Genomic DNA, 15420 nt, shown 5'->3' with positions numbered 1-15420 from the left:
CCTTTAGTGAATAGAAAATAAGACTCTAGATGCATGTTTTTCCACTCAGAAATAACAGCAGGGACAAAGAAACTCTAAAGGCTGGGACAGGTGACTATTTTGATACTCCAGTCACATCCCCAAACTGCCATGAGGCTGACAAGACACATGGCACATGTCTTCCAGGAGAAGTGCCCTGGGGCAGCTCCCCAGTGGGACCAGATGTGGCTCCCAAAATGCCCCAGCACTGGGGTTGGCAGCAAAGTGCTGATGGTCTCACGCAGCAAAATCAGCTTCACAAGGTGCTTCCTCTCACTGCAAGGGACCCACATTACTTGGCAGCCTCTGCTCAGATAGAGCATCATCATTAGCTACACAAATGGGCTCCAGGACAGCAACTGCACTTGAACACTCGTGGGTCACATCATGGCCCCTTTCTAAGGATACAATTCAGCACAGGAATCCAAATACTGCTGGAAAGAACAATAAAGGCAAATAAAGCCAGTTCTCCTCTACCTTCTCTGTCAATTAATGCATAGATACTCACAGCCTGGCACTTCCATAAACATCAGCAAATCAATGTTCAACTTTACCTTAAACTGTGGTTTCTCAGAGTTTGTTAGCAGGACGTCACTGAATAATCTGTGAGTGGATAAAAACAGAGGAATATTATTTCCAAGAGATAGGGAAAACCACAGCAAAAATACTACTAGTACTGTTCACTTAAACCCCTCTTTCTTCCTTTCCTTTTCTGTCCTTATCCCTAGGCCACAGTTTAGTTTTTTCCACAGGCTTTTATGTACTGCTTTTTATTTTCCAAGCACCGCTGTAATATTAGCAGCATCCCACACTCAGAATGTAGTCACTACTGATGGCAGAGAAAGCAAGTTTATCTCAGATATTTTGAAGGTTGCTATAACAGGTACAATTATCTAAGGCAGAGAAGAACAACTTTTCCTTAAAAGCATATGGATTCTTTAATTACAAAAGATTTCCAGGGGTTTTATTTTAAATTTCACCTAAGCAAAATCATTGTTCTTGTTAGGAAAATTCTCTTAGCACTATTGTTTTAGTATGAACAAGAAACATGTGAAAGGTCAATGAGTGAACTTAACATTTGAAAATATCTGCATTCTTGCCTGTACTCTGCAAAAGGCAACTAAAGCAAATAATCTAATATTTTTGTTCTCCCCTCTATGGTGTCAGGAGTAATGCTTAATCCTTTTCCATCCAAAACAAAGACACTAGAGGGCAATGGTAGTCTGAAAATAAACTGGTTAGTCTATTTCAATATACTTTGTCCTGGAGAACATACTAGAAAACTGTCCCAGAGAGATCTCAAACCCAGCTCCAAGATAAATATTTCTGAGATCTTTTGTTGCTGTTCACTATGGAAAATTATCATAGACTTATACTAGGAAAAACAAATTCAACTCTAGAATCAAGTTAATTAAGGAGAGTATTCCATGAAAAATTCAGAAATAAAGCAGACTTGAAAATACTTTCAAAAAGCCATGACAATTCATCCTTGTTTACAGGGCTTTCTGATCCTTTCTGATTACATGTTCTTATGAAAATAAGAGAAGTCATAATTTGTATGGCTATAATAAATAGATATTTAAATTACATTAATTGCTTTAAATTACATTCATGCCATTGCACATCTACATAGAACGTTTTTGTGAGGAGTATTGGTATGAAGGAGATGTAGTATAATATCTTAAATATCAGATGCAGCTGGGCATGGATTGTTTGTTCAATTTCTTTTAAGACTTGTATATTCCTGTATTCACAGAGTTTTCTTACAGTATTTTTCCCCTGTTTACAGTCTCCTCTCCACCTTCCACCTCCTTCAAAAGCAGAAGAAGGGAGGAGGAGAAGGAATTGAAGGATGCAGTGACTCCCAACCAGGAAATTTGAACCTGAGAGCATATTCTAAATGCACTGCAATCTGTGTGTTGTGAGATCAGACCCAGATTTAGGTATGGAAAATCTGTCATTTATTAGGTCCTGACTCTGGCACCTCACATAAGGAAAAATAAAAGAACTTCCCACCAGAACTGTGGTTCTGTGGCTTGGCACGCTGGTGACGTATCACAGCACAGGGACAGCAATTTCCCTGGAAATGCTGTGTCTCAACTGCAGGCAGTTGTGATCTCCACTCACTCATATGCTGACAGTGCTCCCTTCCTGCATCCTGGCCTCTCCCCATGCCCCTCCCTGCCCTCACCCCTTCACTGCATCCTGGGAGGACAGCCTGTTAAGGAAATTTAGTCTGTCTATGCTTCAGAGAATCCCAAAGCCAACCCTGCAAGAAACCAAACAGAAGTTCCACGTAGCATTTCATACTCAGAGCAAGTCTAAATGTCACTGCTGAGCAAAGCAAGAGATCTATTTCACCAGTCATAAGTAAACTGATAGCAAAATCTACTGAAGTAGATCTGAAGGAGACATGCAAAAAGACTTATTCTAAATCTTTTAAATCAATCTGTACATGATCTTAGGCATACTTGCATTACTTTAATAGCTGGATTAATTTAAATCATGCTAACTAAAGTGCATTCATTACAGCTCCAACACACCAAGAGACAAAAAATGTTAAAAGCACATTCATCATGTTCACAAGGGATGGGTTCTACAAAGCCTATCAATTTTAAAGCTTCATTTGGGACACATCCCTCAGAACAAGGAGCAAACCTTTCTAAAAAGAAACAAGAGCAAAAAGGCTCTTCCTCCTGAAATAATTAAAAACATTGCTATGAGTATAAAACAAGTAGAACAGGACTTACGGCATCTGTAAGAGCCGTGAGACAGTTGGCATGCCATTCTTCATAGCTTCACAGGTCAGAATGGATTCCAACACTGACACTACCAAAGAAAGAATAAGAATGAACACATTTTTGCACGGCAGGACAGCAAATGATTTAGAATGAACGTCTGTGTGATGTTACCCTAAGTATTGCATCAACCAAGCAGTGATGAAGCTCTGTGGCATGTGTTTTTTATTATAGCATTACTATTACACACACAAACTTTTCAAGAATGTTAGACATAAGGCAAGGAATCCAGGCATCTCATTACTTACTAAACACTGCTTTATCACTCAGCTAAAAAAAAAAAAAAGGTTTTACTTATACACTACATACATTTCATGAAGAACACATTTTCACTTTGACCGAATTATTCTTTCTGGTCATATGCTGCAAAGATCTCAGGTTGATATTTCACAGCACTTCAGCTTGGGTAGAAGTTAAGAGTGCACCTAGGAAGTTGTGACTGAGATATTCTCCATTGCATACTAACCAACAAACACTGAGGGTGCAGGGGGGAAGCTCTCTACTGGAATCGTGTCTGGGGGTCTTCCGTATGTCATTTCATACAGTAAGTGTCCAAAGCAATGTACATCAACACCTTCTAAAGTCTGTTGAGGAACAAAAAAAATACAGCCACAACTCGTTAGTTTTTCACAACTGGTTAACCCATTGCAGAAAAACAGTGATTTTGCACGTGAAGATAGAAAAGAGGAACCACTAAGACAGTTCTTAACCACAACCACTTCCCTGCATAACTGTTGCTCAAATGAAATCTTCATGCCTCAAGCTAAAGCAGACACCACTGTCTTCCTGCATGTGATGATAAAAATGGGATAGCAGTATAGTCAAGTTCTGTAAAAATGTGTGAAGTTGTAAGGTCTTTTCCTACAGCAGTTTAGAAAGCCACACATTGACTGAAATCCCAACCAAGCCCATTTTCTGAGCTAAGTCAAACAGCAAAGAATGAGGTTCATAATAGGACCTGCTGCCACTTTACAGAGAGGTAGATAAAAAGACAGAAAAAAATGCATATCAAACAAACCTAGGAGAGCCTCCCTTGCTCCTCCTTAGGTTTGTGCAGGCTGTACATACATTCTGAGCTCCCACACAGCATATTTCCAAGATTTCTGAATTGCGTTTAAACAGGAAGGGCTCCTCTGACTGGAAGATGCTCAGAGCTTTGATGGCACTAACAGATTTGGGCTAACCATGAACTTTTGATCGTTTCTTTGACAACACAGCAGAACTTGTTTAGCAAGGTCAGCAAGCAGCTATCTCGTGATGCTGTATGGAATTTATTACAATGAGAGCCTAAAGGCAGGGCAAGATGCTGCTGGATTGCTGCAACAGGGCAAATTTGTTTTCATACTTTTGCAGGAAGATAATATTTTGCTTTTCAAGCCCTCAGTTAACAGACACCCTTCAAACAAATAAAAACCAGCTTTGAATAGCTAGACATCTCACCAATTTTCACAGTATTCACCAAAGACAAGGCTGATTAATACTCCCACCTAAGCACAAGTAATAAGCTGTGATCACTGGACAGACATACAAGTGAAAAAGTGTGGTAGACAATAAGCACATTCCTATGAAATATAAGACCAGGGTGGAAAGAGATCTTAAAACAACTGTACTTTACCTCTATTTGTGCCAGCACTGTTATCACAAAAATACTCACCTACATTCCCCTTTTACCTGCTTACCTTTGGCCTCAGCCTCACTCCAGTGTGCTGCAACAAAACTGCTGTGCAGCCAAACAGTGATTTGGAGGAAGCAGAAAAGGAATTTGATGGAGAAAAGTTCAAATTAAAAACAGGGGCTTGAGAGAGGTTTTTTTCATTCTAGTCAGTTCTCCACAGAGGTTCAGGATAAAGAGATGCATAAGACTCAGTTGAAGTAATTGTCTGAATCTTACATTAATTTTCCGAAACTGTGAAAAGTATGATCGATAAAATGATGGAAGTCCCAACAAGGAATTTTCTAGATCCAGTAACTTGCAGGTATCCCCATCCAACATCACATTGGCAGAGTGAAGATGGCCGTAAGGAAATCCTTTCTCATGCAAGAATTTTAATACCTGAAAAAAATCCAATGCAGAAGCACTGTCACAAGACGCTCTGATGATCTCAAGATCATAAGATCATCAGCTTAAATGCTCCAGTGCTGCAGCAGATACATAATAAATGAGGCCCCCATTTGGAATGCTTGCTCAACTTGATCTTCTACATCATCTTTGCCCGAATATTCATTCCCATTTCACTGGTAACACTTTTCACAAAACAAACATTTGATGCTGATCCTCAAAGCAGCAACCTCCCAAAAGAGATCTGGAAACCAAAATTCACAATACTACTGAATATAATAGTTTGAATAAAAAAAATTTTAAAAACACATGAATGACCATGAATTTATGGCACATGTTCTGCTGTCTATTAATTACTTCTTTTCCTTTTTACACAAGGAAAAAACTTAAACTCCACATGCACCAATTGCCTTTTTTTTTTTTTGGTCATAAATGGTCTCACACACACATATCTAAATTCAACTCTCAGCAGCTAATCTCAATTCACATTTACCTTTGAAGTCTGCTGCTGAAATAAAGCTTCTGTGCTCAAAAGTTTGTCTACCTTTCTAGCTAAACCAGTTGGCCTCAAAAAAAAAAAATCATAAAGGCAGGTAAATAAAGCAAAGAGAAAAGTACCTCTAATATTTGCCTTCCATATGTTTTTATTTGCTGAAGCTCAAGACCTTGAATTTTTTTAGGATTGCAATACTTCTTCAGGAATGGGTCTTTTGGCTTTGCCTTTAAAAAAAATACACATATCGAATATCATGCTGAGAAAAGTCAGTATTTGTCTTTGTTTGCTCAGCAATAGATGGCAAACACTTTTATAAAAGACATATTATGGTCATTCCATATCCATGTGGGCGGTAGACATTACCTTATAAATAAGGTCCTTTAGTGTCCCTTTTTCACTGAATGGTCTAATAACCAGTGCTGAAGATTCATTGGCAGTGGCAAAAGTGATTTTGTAAATATAGGGATGCTATCAAAAGAAGAAAAACCGTAGGCAAATTTTAGATGACTGGTTCTGTAATTCATTTGTGTTCAATTCACAAGTAAGAAAGGATCTGCCTGAATTGTATATTTAATGCAATAAATTGGATTCTGTCAATGACATTGAATAACCCATGCAAATAAAACTTCACTAAGACATTATTCAATTAGCACATAAATTAAAAAAAGAAAATCCACTATCTCTTTTTTAACAAAACAGACTGGCAGTTTAGACAAATGAAAAATACTGCACTTATTCATGAGCAGCTTTACTGCATGTTTAAGTCATGATAAGCTAATAAATTCATTCCCAGTTTTATATAACTATGGTACATAAGGAAATTCAGCATTAATAGCTGTCATAACAGTTTTATGTCTTCAGAAATTATTATAACAACTTTGCAAAACCAAATGAGAGAGCACAGTTGGAAATAAATTACAGACACAACAAAAACACCAACTGCAATTGCTAGTCAGGAGAAGACCCCTTGTTCATGTCTTATTTTAATACAAGTTTCAGTCTGGCTGGAGTGTTGAGCAGCCTGGTTTTCAGCCTCTCCTGTTATGGGCAACTGCTGAGCTCCAGGACTGCACAGAGATTTACCAGTTTAAATACTATCATTTTCAGCCAGTCTCTCACACACTTAACATCTTCAACTCCTTTTGGAGTCAAATGCCAGTTTTTCAGGCAGAGATGGCTACTGGATTTATAGCGTGGCATTGCACAGGAGCATAAATTGTACAGCTTCCATTGTACCTCTACTTAGATACTCCTTTTTTTAAGTTCAAAGAACTGAAAAAACATAACAGTCCTTCCACTGCCTCATCCACTGCTGCCTGAGAATATCCCCAGCTCATGGGCTAGCAATTACACCTAGGTAGCACTATCCTAACAGCCTGAAAGTGTTGAGGAGCTGAAATAAAAGCTCATGACCTCACAGTACTGCACACGAAGAAAAAAAATTAAATTAACCACAACACTGAATCTCCTGTAGTAATCCTGCAGGATTGTTATTTGTGCTGAGAACATGTTGCTTCACATTATATGGGAAATGTAATTAAAAGGTTTGCAAACCTTTAAATGAAAGCAACTCTAAAATTACAAACTGTCTACTAGGCTACATGTGCTTTTGCAAGATGAATCCTTGACATGCACTTCTCTGCACAATTTAAAAGTCTTCAAGTATTACTCACAGAACAGGAAGAAAGAAGTTTCACAGCATACTGTAAGTCTTTGTCAGACAAGTACTTATCAGGGCCAAGATCAGCCTGGAAATAAATAGGAAAAGAATGGTATCATAAAAGATGTTGTATTCTATAAAGAAAATGTGATCTATATTCTACTCTGGCAAATGAAGACAGATGTTTGAAGGTATATTTTGAAGAGCAAGCAAGGAAATTATACATACAGAATGAAACCTGAAGAGGCTGAACAAGGTCATGGTTTCACAAACAAAATGTGTGACCATAAATATTACTGCCTGTTTCCTCCCCCAGATCTGACATTCTTTACTACCACTGAATGAACTGCCAACTCCAAACTGAGGGACTGTGTGCATTGTGAACTGATAAGGCACCTTCTTCCTCTGCACCAAGAAAAACTCCCCTCCTATTGCAGGCTTTAGTGATCTCTGCTCTCCAGTGAAGTCTCACAAACAGCACTGCTCATACAATTAAGGCAGCAGCACATTTTAGGGCAGGAGCAAAAGCAAGTGTTGTCAAAGGACCAGTTCATTTCTCTCTTGCCTAATAGTTTGTCAGTACAACTAAAGATCTGAATAAGAAATCTCACCACTTTAGAAAGGATCATTTTATTATTTTCAGTGAGCAGATTTATATATGGTCAACAGCCACATCATTACAACTAAAGAATCCTGAGGTGCAGGACTGGGAACAAATGGCCATGCACAGAAACTTGCAAACTGGATTTGCCACCAGAGGAAGGAAACACAAGAAGTTCCCACACCACACATCCACCTAAGGGCTTTCAAGGCTCTCCCAAAGCCTGAGCTCTTCAGCCAGCTCTCTGACACTCTCACATGGTAGTCAAAATAAAATCTTGAGTGAAATTGAGAAAGACTTGAGTATGAGATGAAGGCATATATACCCAGCTTAACACTAGCCGTTCCTTTGGTTGATTCTTTATCTTCATTAAGAAATATTTCTTACGTATTCGCCAACCTATAAAAAAAAAAATCAGCAGCAGCTTTAATTAAACACAACAGGACAAGGTCTGTAAGCAAAGACTTAAGATTGGAATCTTAGGACAACTCATACAGTTAGGAAAAAAATCAGACAAGCTTTCATGCACACATGCTCTTCTTACCTATATCTTTTAATGGTTCTACCACTTCCCACTTTGGCTCTGATCGGAAGAACATTGAAACGTGCTGTAAGGCAATTTCTGGAAAGAAAAATGAGAAGAAGGGAGAAAGAAAGTAGAAAAGAAATTAAAATGTTTTAAAGAGACTATATCATGTAATTATCCACATATTAGGTAAGGTTCAAAGCCAGAAGGAAGCCTGCAGGAATTCAGACTAAAAGTCAGCAAAATCACTTCAAAAGGAAATCAGATAAAAACACAGTTAGAGGGCATTTGCATTTTTAACTTGATAACTCAAATCCAGAGAGAAAACAGAGAAAGCATTGCTTGGAAAACTTAGCTTAACAGTCTGCTTTCTATCTCTACTAGATCTACATTTCCGAGTCTAAATCCAATGCTCACAGCTTAGATTTCCCACAATAGGAGTATACAACACTAGATCATGAAATGTTTCTGCTATACCTGTAAAAGTACTCACTTTTATCTCTTTAATGTGCATCTATATTGCCATTACTACATGTAAATTATGGAAACTAAACAGTTCTCTTTCACCATGTGTTATTCTGCCCTTTTCTGTGCAGACGAAGGTATTTGGCCAACTATCATGAACCTACATACATTTGGGGGGCTGGAGGGAGGACACCTGTCTTGTTAGTGAATTCTCCCACAGCTAGGAACACAACTGGTTTATTCATGAAGTGACACAAGGGGAAATCTCAACGAGAAGTGGTGACAGCAGGGGGAGAAAGGGAATCATGCTAACAAGGAATTTTCTCTAACATGGCTTATCTTGGCATAGAAAAACAGCAAAAAGGTAAGGATGTGTTGATCTCTCCCTCTATACTGTATATACACTGTATCTTCTCTATATATAAATATGCTAGAAAAAAAAGTGCAATAAATATCATCTCACTGCTCCAGTATTTAAAAAAATCACAAACTGATGTTCTCTAAAGACCATAGGCAATGATGTCTGTGCTACCAAGTTCCCAGCAACTGGCAGGAAACACAATCTTGATGAAAGTTCTCAGAACTAACACAGAAGTCACAGTGTCTCCTAGAGGATTTAAATTGCTTGCTCAGCATTAGCCAGACAAACTGCATCCATAAAGAGTTACTAAGAATTTACAACTCCTGCACAGCTTATCATAAACATCCGGTAAATGTTCTTTCACTTTGAAGCTGAAGACACCAGAATGTTACATAAAGGGAGAGAAAAAAGACAAGTTAAAAGGAAGTAGTGAGTTCCTGCTTCAGGAGTCTCTGCTTTTATGAAAACAAGCTTTGCATTTTGCAAAGAGTTGGTTTGCCCGTGAACTAAATCTGTGGAGTGGGTTTGATCACTAAGAGGAAGTTTTTTCAGTCTGTAAGACAAATATTTAATGGTTTCCAATAGCCGAAGTAATACAAATTCAAAGAAGAAACATTTAGTAGTGAAGAAACTGATCACTGGGCTACCATTTTAAAGAGATACAGTGACTGTCCAGTATTTGTGGGAAGAAAGTGTCTAACTTATTCAAGCCTTGTAAAAGTACTAAACCTAGCTCAAACAATTATTTCTGGAAGTCTCACATCCCAAAGCAACAGTAGGAGCTGGACAAGATGACCACAACTGTTCCTGTTGAAAGACTCAGTGTTGAGAAGACTGGCTGTTTTAGCAGAACATGGAGTGGACAAACTTAACTCCACCTTACACTCTGACAGACAAATGACTTCCCAAGAGCAACCCTTTCCATTTATCACCAACTCTCCCTCCCCCAAGTTCTGCTTATCTTGACCCTCTGTGAAATAATTCAAATATTTAGACTTGACAATCTCAGCATGATCCATGCACAGAGCTGGAGAAGCCTTATCATAAATAATCACATGCACAATATCACAATTTTGAAGGTTGTTCCCCACATGTTTTAGTGCAGATCCTTGCCAGCATTCATGGAAGATACACACACATCCTAAAGTCAAACTGTAATGCAGTTTTGTATTTCCTACTTACCAGTGTAGTTTACAGAATAGCTGTTTGGGTCCAAGAATTTCTTTACCAGTTCACAGTTAGACAGTATGTGATGGGTGGTAATTACATCGAGATAGGCCTGGAGTCCCTTCTGTCTTTCAGCGATGAATTCACGCTCCATATTTCCAATCAATTTTTTTGGAGGAAGAGGTAGACTTAGAGTTGAGATCTTAAAAAGAGAGGAAAAATTACTAGCCTTGCTCTCAAAATGCCTCAGGGATATAAACTGGCAACTCAGAAAGTAAAAGACTCACAGCAGCAAGCTAACTACTCGATAACTTGTGTATATACAAGCTTTTATATTTTTCCTAAGTACTGTTATCAGAGTCAGATGATAGCTCACATCCCACTGTGAAGAGACTAGTAAATGGAACAACACTGAAAATAAAAGGAGACAAATTTTTGCTAGTGACTCATACATTTAAGATCACTACACAAAATTTTCAGATACTAAATGGCTACAATTTTCAACCAGACCCTTCCTGTGACATACCTCTGCCACAGCACAAAAACTATTCACACCTTACCATTTTCTCTGGATGAGATTTATGCTTTCTCATTTCATGAAGTGCAGATTAATAACTTTTCTTTGCTTCTATGACTTTGTAGGTAATTCAAAGCCCTTTCTGTCAGTACTTTAAATCTATAATTTCCAATGTGGTGCATATTTTCCATTTTCTCTTCAGAATTTGCTACTGTACATTTTTTTAAAATTCTATACATCTTTCAACCCAGAAATAGCTGCAATCTACCAGTGGACATAGAGTAGTTGTTTTATGCTGACACTAGTGATCCAAAACTTCAGAAAAAAAAATCAGAGAAATCCTTCAAAATAGGATGATGAAAAAACGTACAGAAATTCAAAGCCTTATGTAAGTCAGATCAAAGAGATCATCCTCTGTGTTTATATTCAATTACATCATGTGAATTGCCAGAATACATTTTTCATGTTGTTAACACATTGTTGTCTTTGCAGATCAAAGCACCTGCCTTGGGTAAGCTGAATCTCCACAGGAGTTATCTTTAAGAACCGTGTGTTGCAGGAATCAATTACACTAGATGCAATAACCTCATTTCTAAAGCAAATAGTTCACCAGGGAGAAGACAGGAACTTTTGGTGTTTGAACAACTTTCATTTTAACTAGTGGAAAAGGTAAAGGATTAGTTTGACAAACTGGGACAGAAGAAGCATTCCCTTTCCTTTTTACCTCATTCATTTGAACACAGGAGTTGTTCCCTACTAAGTTTAGCACTTCTACTTCACCGTTTTCTGACTGCAGATTATGGACTGAAAAAGAACTACAACTATGTCTGGATTACAGAAGATGTTTATAAAACTCATCCTATTCACTGAGAATTTTTAATGCTCTTTTACACACAAGGGAAAAAAACCATCCAGGAATAAACCCAAAAGCAACCATATACCACTCACAGTCAGTAATTCACCAAATTAGTTTTAACACCAGAGGCAAATCGAACTCTCCTTTGTCAGACCACTCCAATTCAAAACCAAGTTTCTAAACAAAAACTAAATCCTTTTCTGGTACTACTCACTTAAAAAGCATGTCAAATGATAATCACCTTTACCTTCTTGACCTGACAGCTAGCTACCATCAGAGAGACACTGACTCTAGTTCAGATATTTTCAAACCACTATTATTTGTTTAAAAACTTAGACATCTGCTATTTTTCAGCAGAAAGTAACATTCAGGCCCAGGTTTTTGTAGCAATCTGACAAAACACACAGCACAGCGAGATCGCTGTCTGTCCTAGAGGGACACCTCACTGAGGTCCTGACCTTGCCAAGACCTCACATGCTTTCAAACACCAGTAATATTTCTCTGTGGCCCCAGCTCACCACTGGAGCCAGGATGGGCTTCATCTCGGAAGAACCTGGGAATTAACATTCTTATCTTCAAACCACAGCCTGCTCAGGAATGTCTGTTCAAAAGCTGCAATAAAATGCTTCACAAAAGCCAGATATCTTGCTGTGAATTCCAGTGCTTCCAGTACTTCACTTAACAAAACAGAATAGCAGTCAATGATCTCCACACATCTCTGTCAAATAAGGGAAGAGGAAGAAATGCAGGACAGACTGGAAGGAGCTTTTCAATCCAGTACAGCTGAGAGTTCAGGGAATCTGGCTTGAAACTTTCTGATACAAATCAGGGTCACAGGTATGCATTCCCAAGCCTAGACAGTTTTGAAATTCTTGATCCTTAGTATTATTATATAGGTAGCACCAGATTAACAGCAGAAAATTTGCATTCCAACTCAACTGCAGCTGTGTTCAAACACAAACACCAAAATCTACAAAGAGGTCAAGTATGCCATGAGAACTTGAAGAACTTGGGGCTTTACATCCAAAAGAAGCTCCAGCAGTTTTTCCAGCTGCATTTTAGTTTTGAAGGAAGAAGATTGGAGTTTGGTATCTTCCTATTGGTCCTTGTTTTATACTGTTTTTTGAAGGGTTGCTTTGTGTGGAGTTTGTTTTTTTACTCCTATTTCAATATACACAAGATGAGAGCTTAAAGAGTTTAAAAACAAGTCATGGGACCTGAATACTGTGACAGAATATTGTTGCTTAGAGTTCTGGATGGAAAGAACTGAGGAGCACTGCACTGTCTTAATGAATGTGAAAACTTCAGCTCCAGCATCACAAAGAGCAATTTATAAAAAATCCAAAACAGTGGGAGAAAAAAGCAATTTTACCATGATTTTCACTAGTTACTGTCTGCCCTGGCATTTGGAACTAGGCTGGAGAAGCAGTAGTGTTTGTCAAAAGCAGAGTTGTGCATCTTTCATAAACGCTTAAAACTCTATTCCTGCCCTTCTGCTGGGCACATAATGAAGAATAACACCTTTTAGGGTGGTTCTCTGCTTGAGCCAGAAAAAGCTTCTCCAAGCAGAGACGCAACTTTGCCTTTCCAGACTGTGGGAAGCAGACTCAGGAGTTTGAAAATCAAGGTGTGAGCAGTAGTTTTCATTGAAGGAGTCAAGTGCTAAAGATCACGGCCTGCTAATTTAGCCACGCTCTCATACCCTCCCATCCAAGTTAGACCTATGTTTTGATCATTCTGTTTGATGTTTTCCAGTCATCCAAGAAGCTGATGTTTTTGTCCTAGATCTTGGTCTCCCTCTTGTTTCAAATTCCCCCTTATCCCACTCTGCAAGTTGCTGTCAGATAATTTCCTGAACCCTCCCTTTTTATCATTCTCCTCTGTCTCAGATAAAAAGGCTTTTTCTTTATCACACATAACCTATTTACCTTCACTTTCTAGACCTTCCAACTAGGCCTAACCTTGCAGTACCTGTCATTTCTGAATTTTAAGATTTAAAGGCCCATTGCTTTCTCTACTAAAGGTGCCCCATTTGAAATGTAAATGAGAAGGCATAAAGCTTTTTCATGCCTTAATACATTCTATTCCCCAGGGTTAAGAGGAGCTTGTTATAGGTGGCTGCAAAAAGTGAACTCTTTCTTCTTTTTAAAACTTTCTCAAAATTCTTTCTCTGTGATCTTTATCAAAACTTGACTACGGTTAAGACCACAATGACCCCTAGGTACTCTGATGACTGGTACCATCTCATCTCTGTGTTCCCCTGGGTGTTTATCTAATTTTAAATCTTGGATGTCTCTGGAGCAGGAGACATCTCGGTATTGCATTTATTCAGCACATCACAGACAAGGTTTCTAGGTCATGATAAAAGTTCCTACGTGCTACTGCACATTCAACAGAATAATTCAACAAGGCAACCAAGTTGCATCTGTTGAATTATGACTAATTTGTCCTCCCATCCACCTTCAGCAAAGGAATTGGTTACAGCTCACAATTCAATACCCTTACAGGGCTTTGCTCACCAAGGATCATCAAGCAGACAGTTGATTAAACTGGGGAGGTAAAGAGGAATTGGAAACAGCATTAAACTCTTGAATTCATGCAACATTTAACAGGGGAAAAAATTTCAACCTCACAAAAATCTACCCTCAAACTGCATCATTCATTTTTTATCTTGTTTGCCTAGTACCATGGAAGTACCAAGTAACGAGTTTCAACCCTGTAGATGCTCATCAGTCCTGCTTTCCCCATTTTCCAAACACACTCACATACACCCTGCTTTTTCCCACACAAACTAAAAAGAAATAATTGTCCTAAAAAGCAGAAGAAAACACACAGTGAGTCCAGTGTTTGACCAAGGAACACTCCTCAGTGACACAGAAAACCATCACATGAGAAGCAGCATCTGGTAGTGCTTTTAGACGAATATAAATAATGGGACACATAGCACTTCAATGCTGAATTTATAAGGTTGGTATGTGCCTTGGCTTTCTCCAAATCAAAGAAGGAACAAATAAAAACACATAAAACCGGAACAAGTCACAGTACTGAAGGGAAAGATTCAGTATCTGCCAATTTCCTCCATTTCTATATAAATTGATCCTGTTGATGCTAAAATTCAATTTTATAAGGGAAAATGCAGGAATGAAAAAGTACACATTCGAGTTACATTTGAAGTCACAGTTTCTCTTTACAGCTATGTGAATTTTTATTTCTTCTTCACAGCAATATATAAAAATATCACAAGCCATTTTAAATATACCCTTCTAATGACACTTTATATTTATATATCAAGGGTGAAAGTTACCTGCAAGCTGTTATTAAGTAAGTCAAAGTCACTGTATCGCCTCACAATCTGCAAAATAAAAGACAAAGTTCAGGAAACAAATTACTTTTTCCATTAGCATTTTACTCCTCAAAATCACATCAGAGAAAAGTAATTCCCATTTATAATCATCTTCTTCTTTTAACAATTCTTGTACAAAGGCATAACTGCTGGATTTATGTCACATTGCCAGAGAGCAAAGCAGTTTTTAATCACATCTCAATCAGACAGAAAATGCATTTCTAAACATTATCTCAAAGCAGTTTTAAAAATATTTGTGAGCAAAGTTGTCTGCAAACAAGACATTTTTGCCATATTAGATGCGACAACTTTTCATAGTCATCTTCATTACTACTTCTTGTTTTTGCTGCTCATCAAGGCTGTATTTTTAGCCCTAAGGAAGGCAAACTAGCATTTGAGATTTTAAAGTGATGGTTGTACCAACACATAGTACTAACGCATGAGAGGCATTTTTCCTGGAATATTCAGAATAGTAGCAGACAACACGCCTTCTGTAGCTGGCAGCAATACTGGTTTTGTGTTAGTTTTTGACCAAAAGTATTCAAGCACTTCA

The 15420-nt window shown here is 38.1% G+C and overlaps 1 protein-coding gene across 9 annotated transcripts in view; it reads right to left on the bottom strand.

Annotated features, from left to right (window-relative positions):
* PXK (PX domain containing serine/threonine kinase like) overlaps window positions 1-15420 on the bottom strand; it is a 35059-nt gene that overhangs the window by 9192 nt on the left and 10447 nt on the right. For all 9 annotated transcript variants that reach the window (XM_027713852.2, XM_027713853.2, XM_039383585.1 and 6 more), the window contains exons 3-13: window positions 14829-14876; window positions 10167-10353; window positions 8177-8254; window positions 7958-8031; window positions 7045-7119; window positions 5735-5839; window positions 5494-5595; window positions 4708-4869; window positions 3283-3400; window positions 2769-2847; window positions 573-621 (exon numbers count right to left, since the gene is read on the bottom strand). In XM_027713852.2, coding sequence (XP_027569653.1) covers window positions 573-621; window positions 2769-2847; window positions 3283-3400; window positions 4708-4869; window positions 5494-5595; window positions 5735-5839; window positions 7045-7119; window positions 7958-8031; window positions 8177-8254; window positions 10167-10353; window positions 14829-14876 — 1077 coding nt within the window. The remainder of the gene's footprint in view (window positions 1-572; window positions 622-2768; window positions 2848-3282; window positions 3401-4707; window positions 4870-5493; window positions 5596-5734; window positions 5840-7044; window positions 7120-7957; window positions 8032-8176; window positions 8255-10166; window positions 10354-14828; window positions 14877-15420) is intronic.

The sequence above is a fragment of the Pipra filicauda genome, unplaced genomic scaffold (genome assembly GCF_003945595.2).
Source record: "Pipra filicauda isolate LSUMZ 115617 unplaced genomic scaffold, ASM394559v2 scaffold318_size846807_pilon, whole genome shotgun sequence".
Classification (NCBI taxonomy): domain Eukaryota; kingdom Metazoa; phylum Chordata; class Aves; order Passeriformes; family Pipridae; genus Pipra; species Pipra filicauda.
The sequence above is the reverse complement of the archived record's forward strand: the minus strand, read 5'-3'. Positions and strand labels throughout refer to the sequence as shown.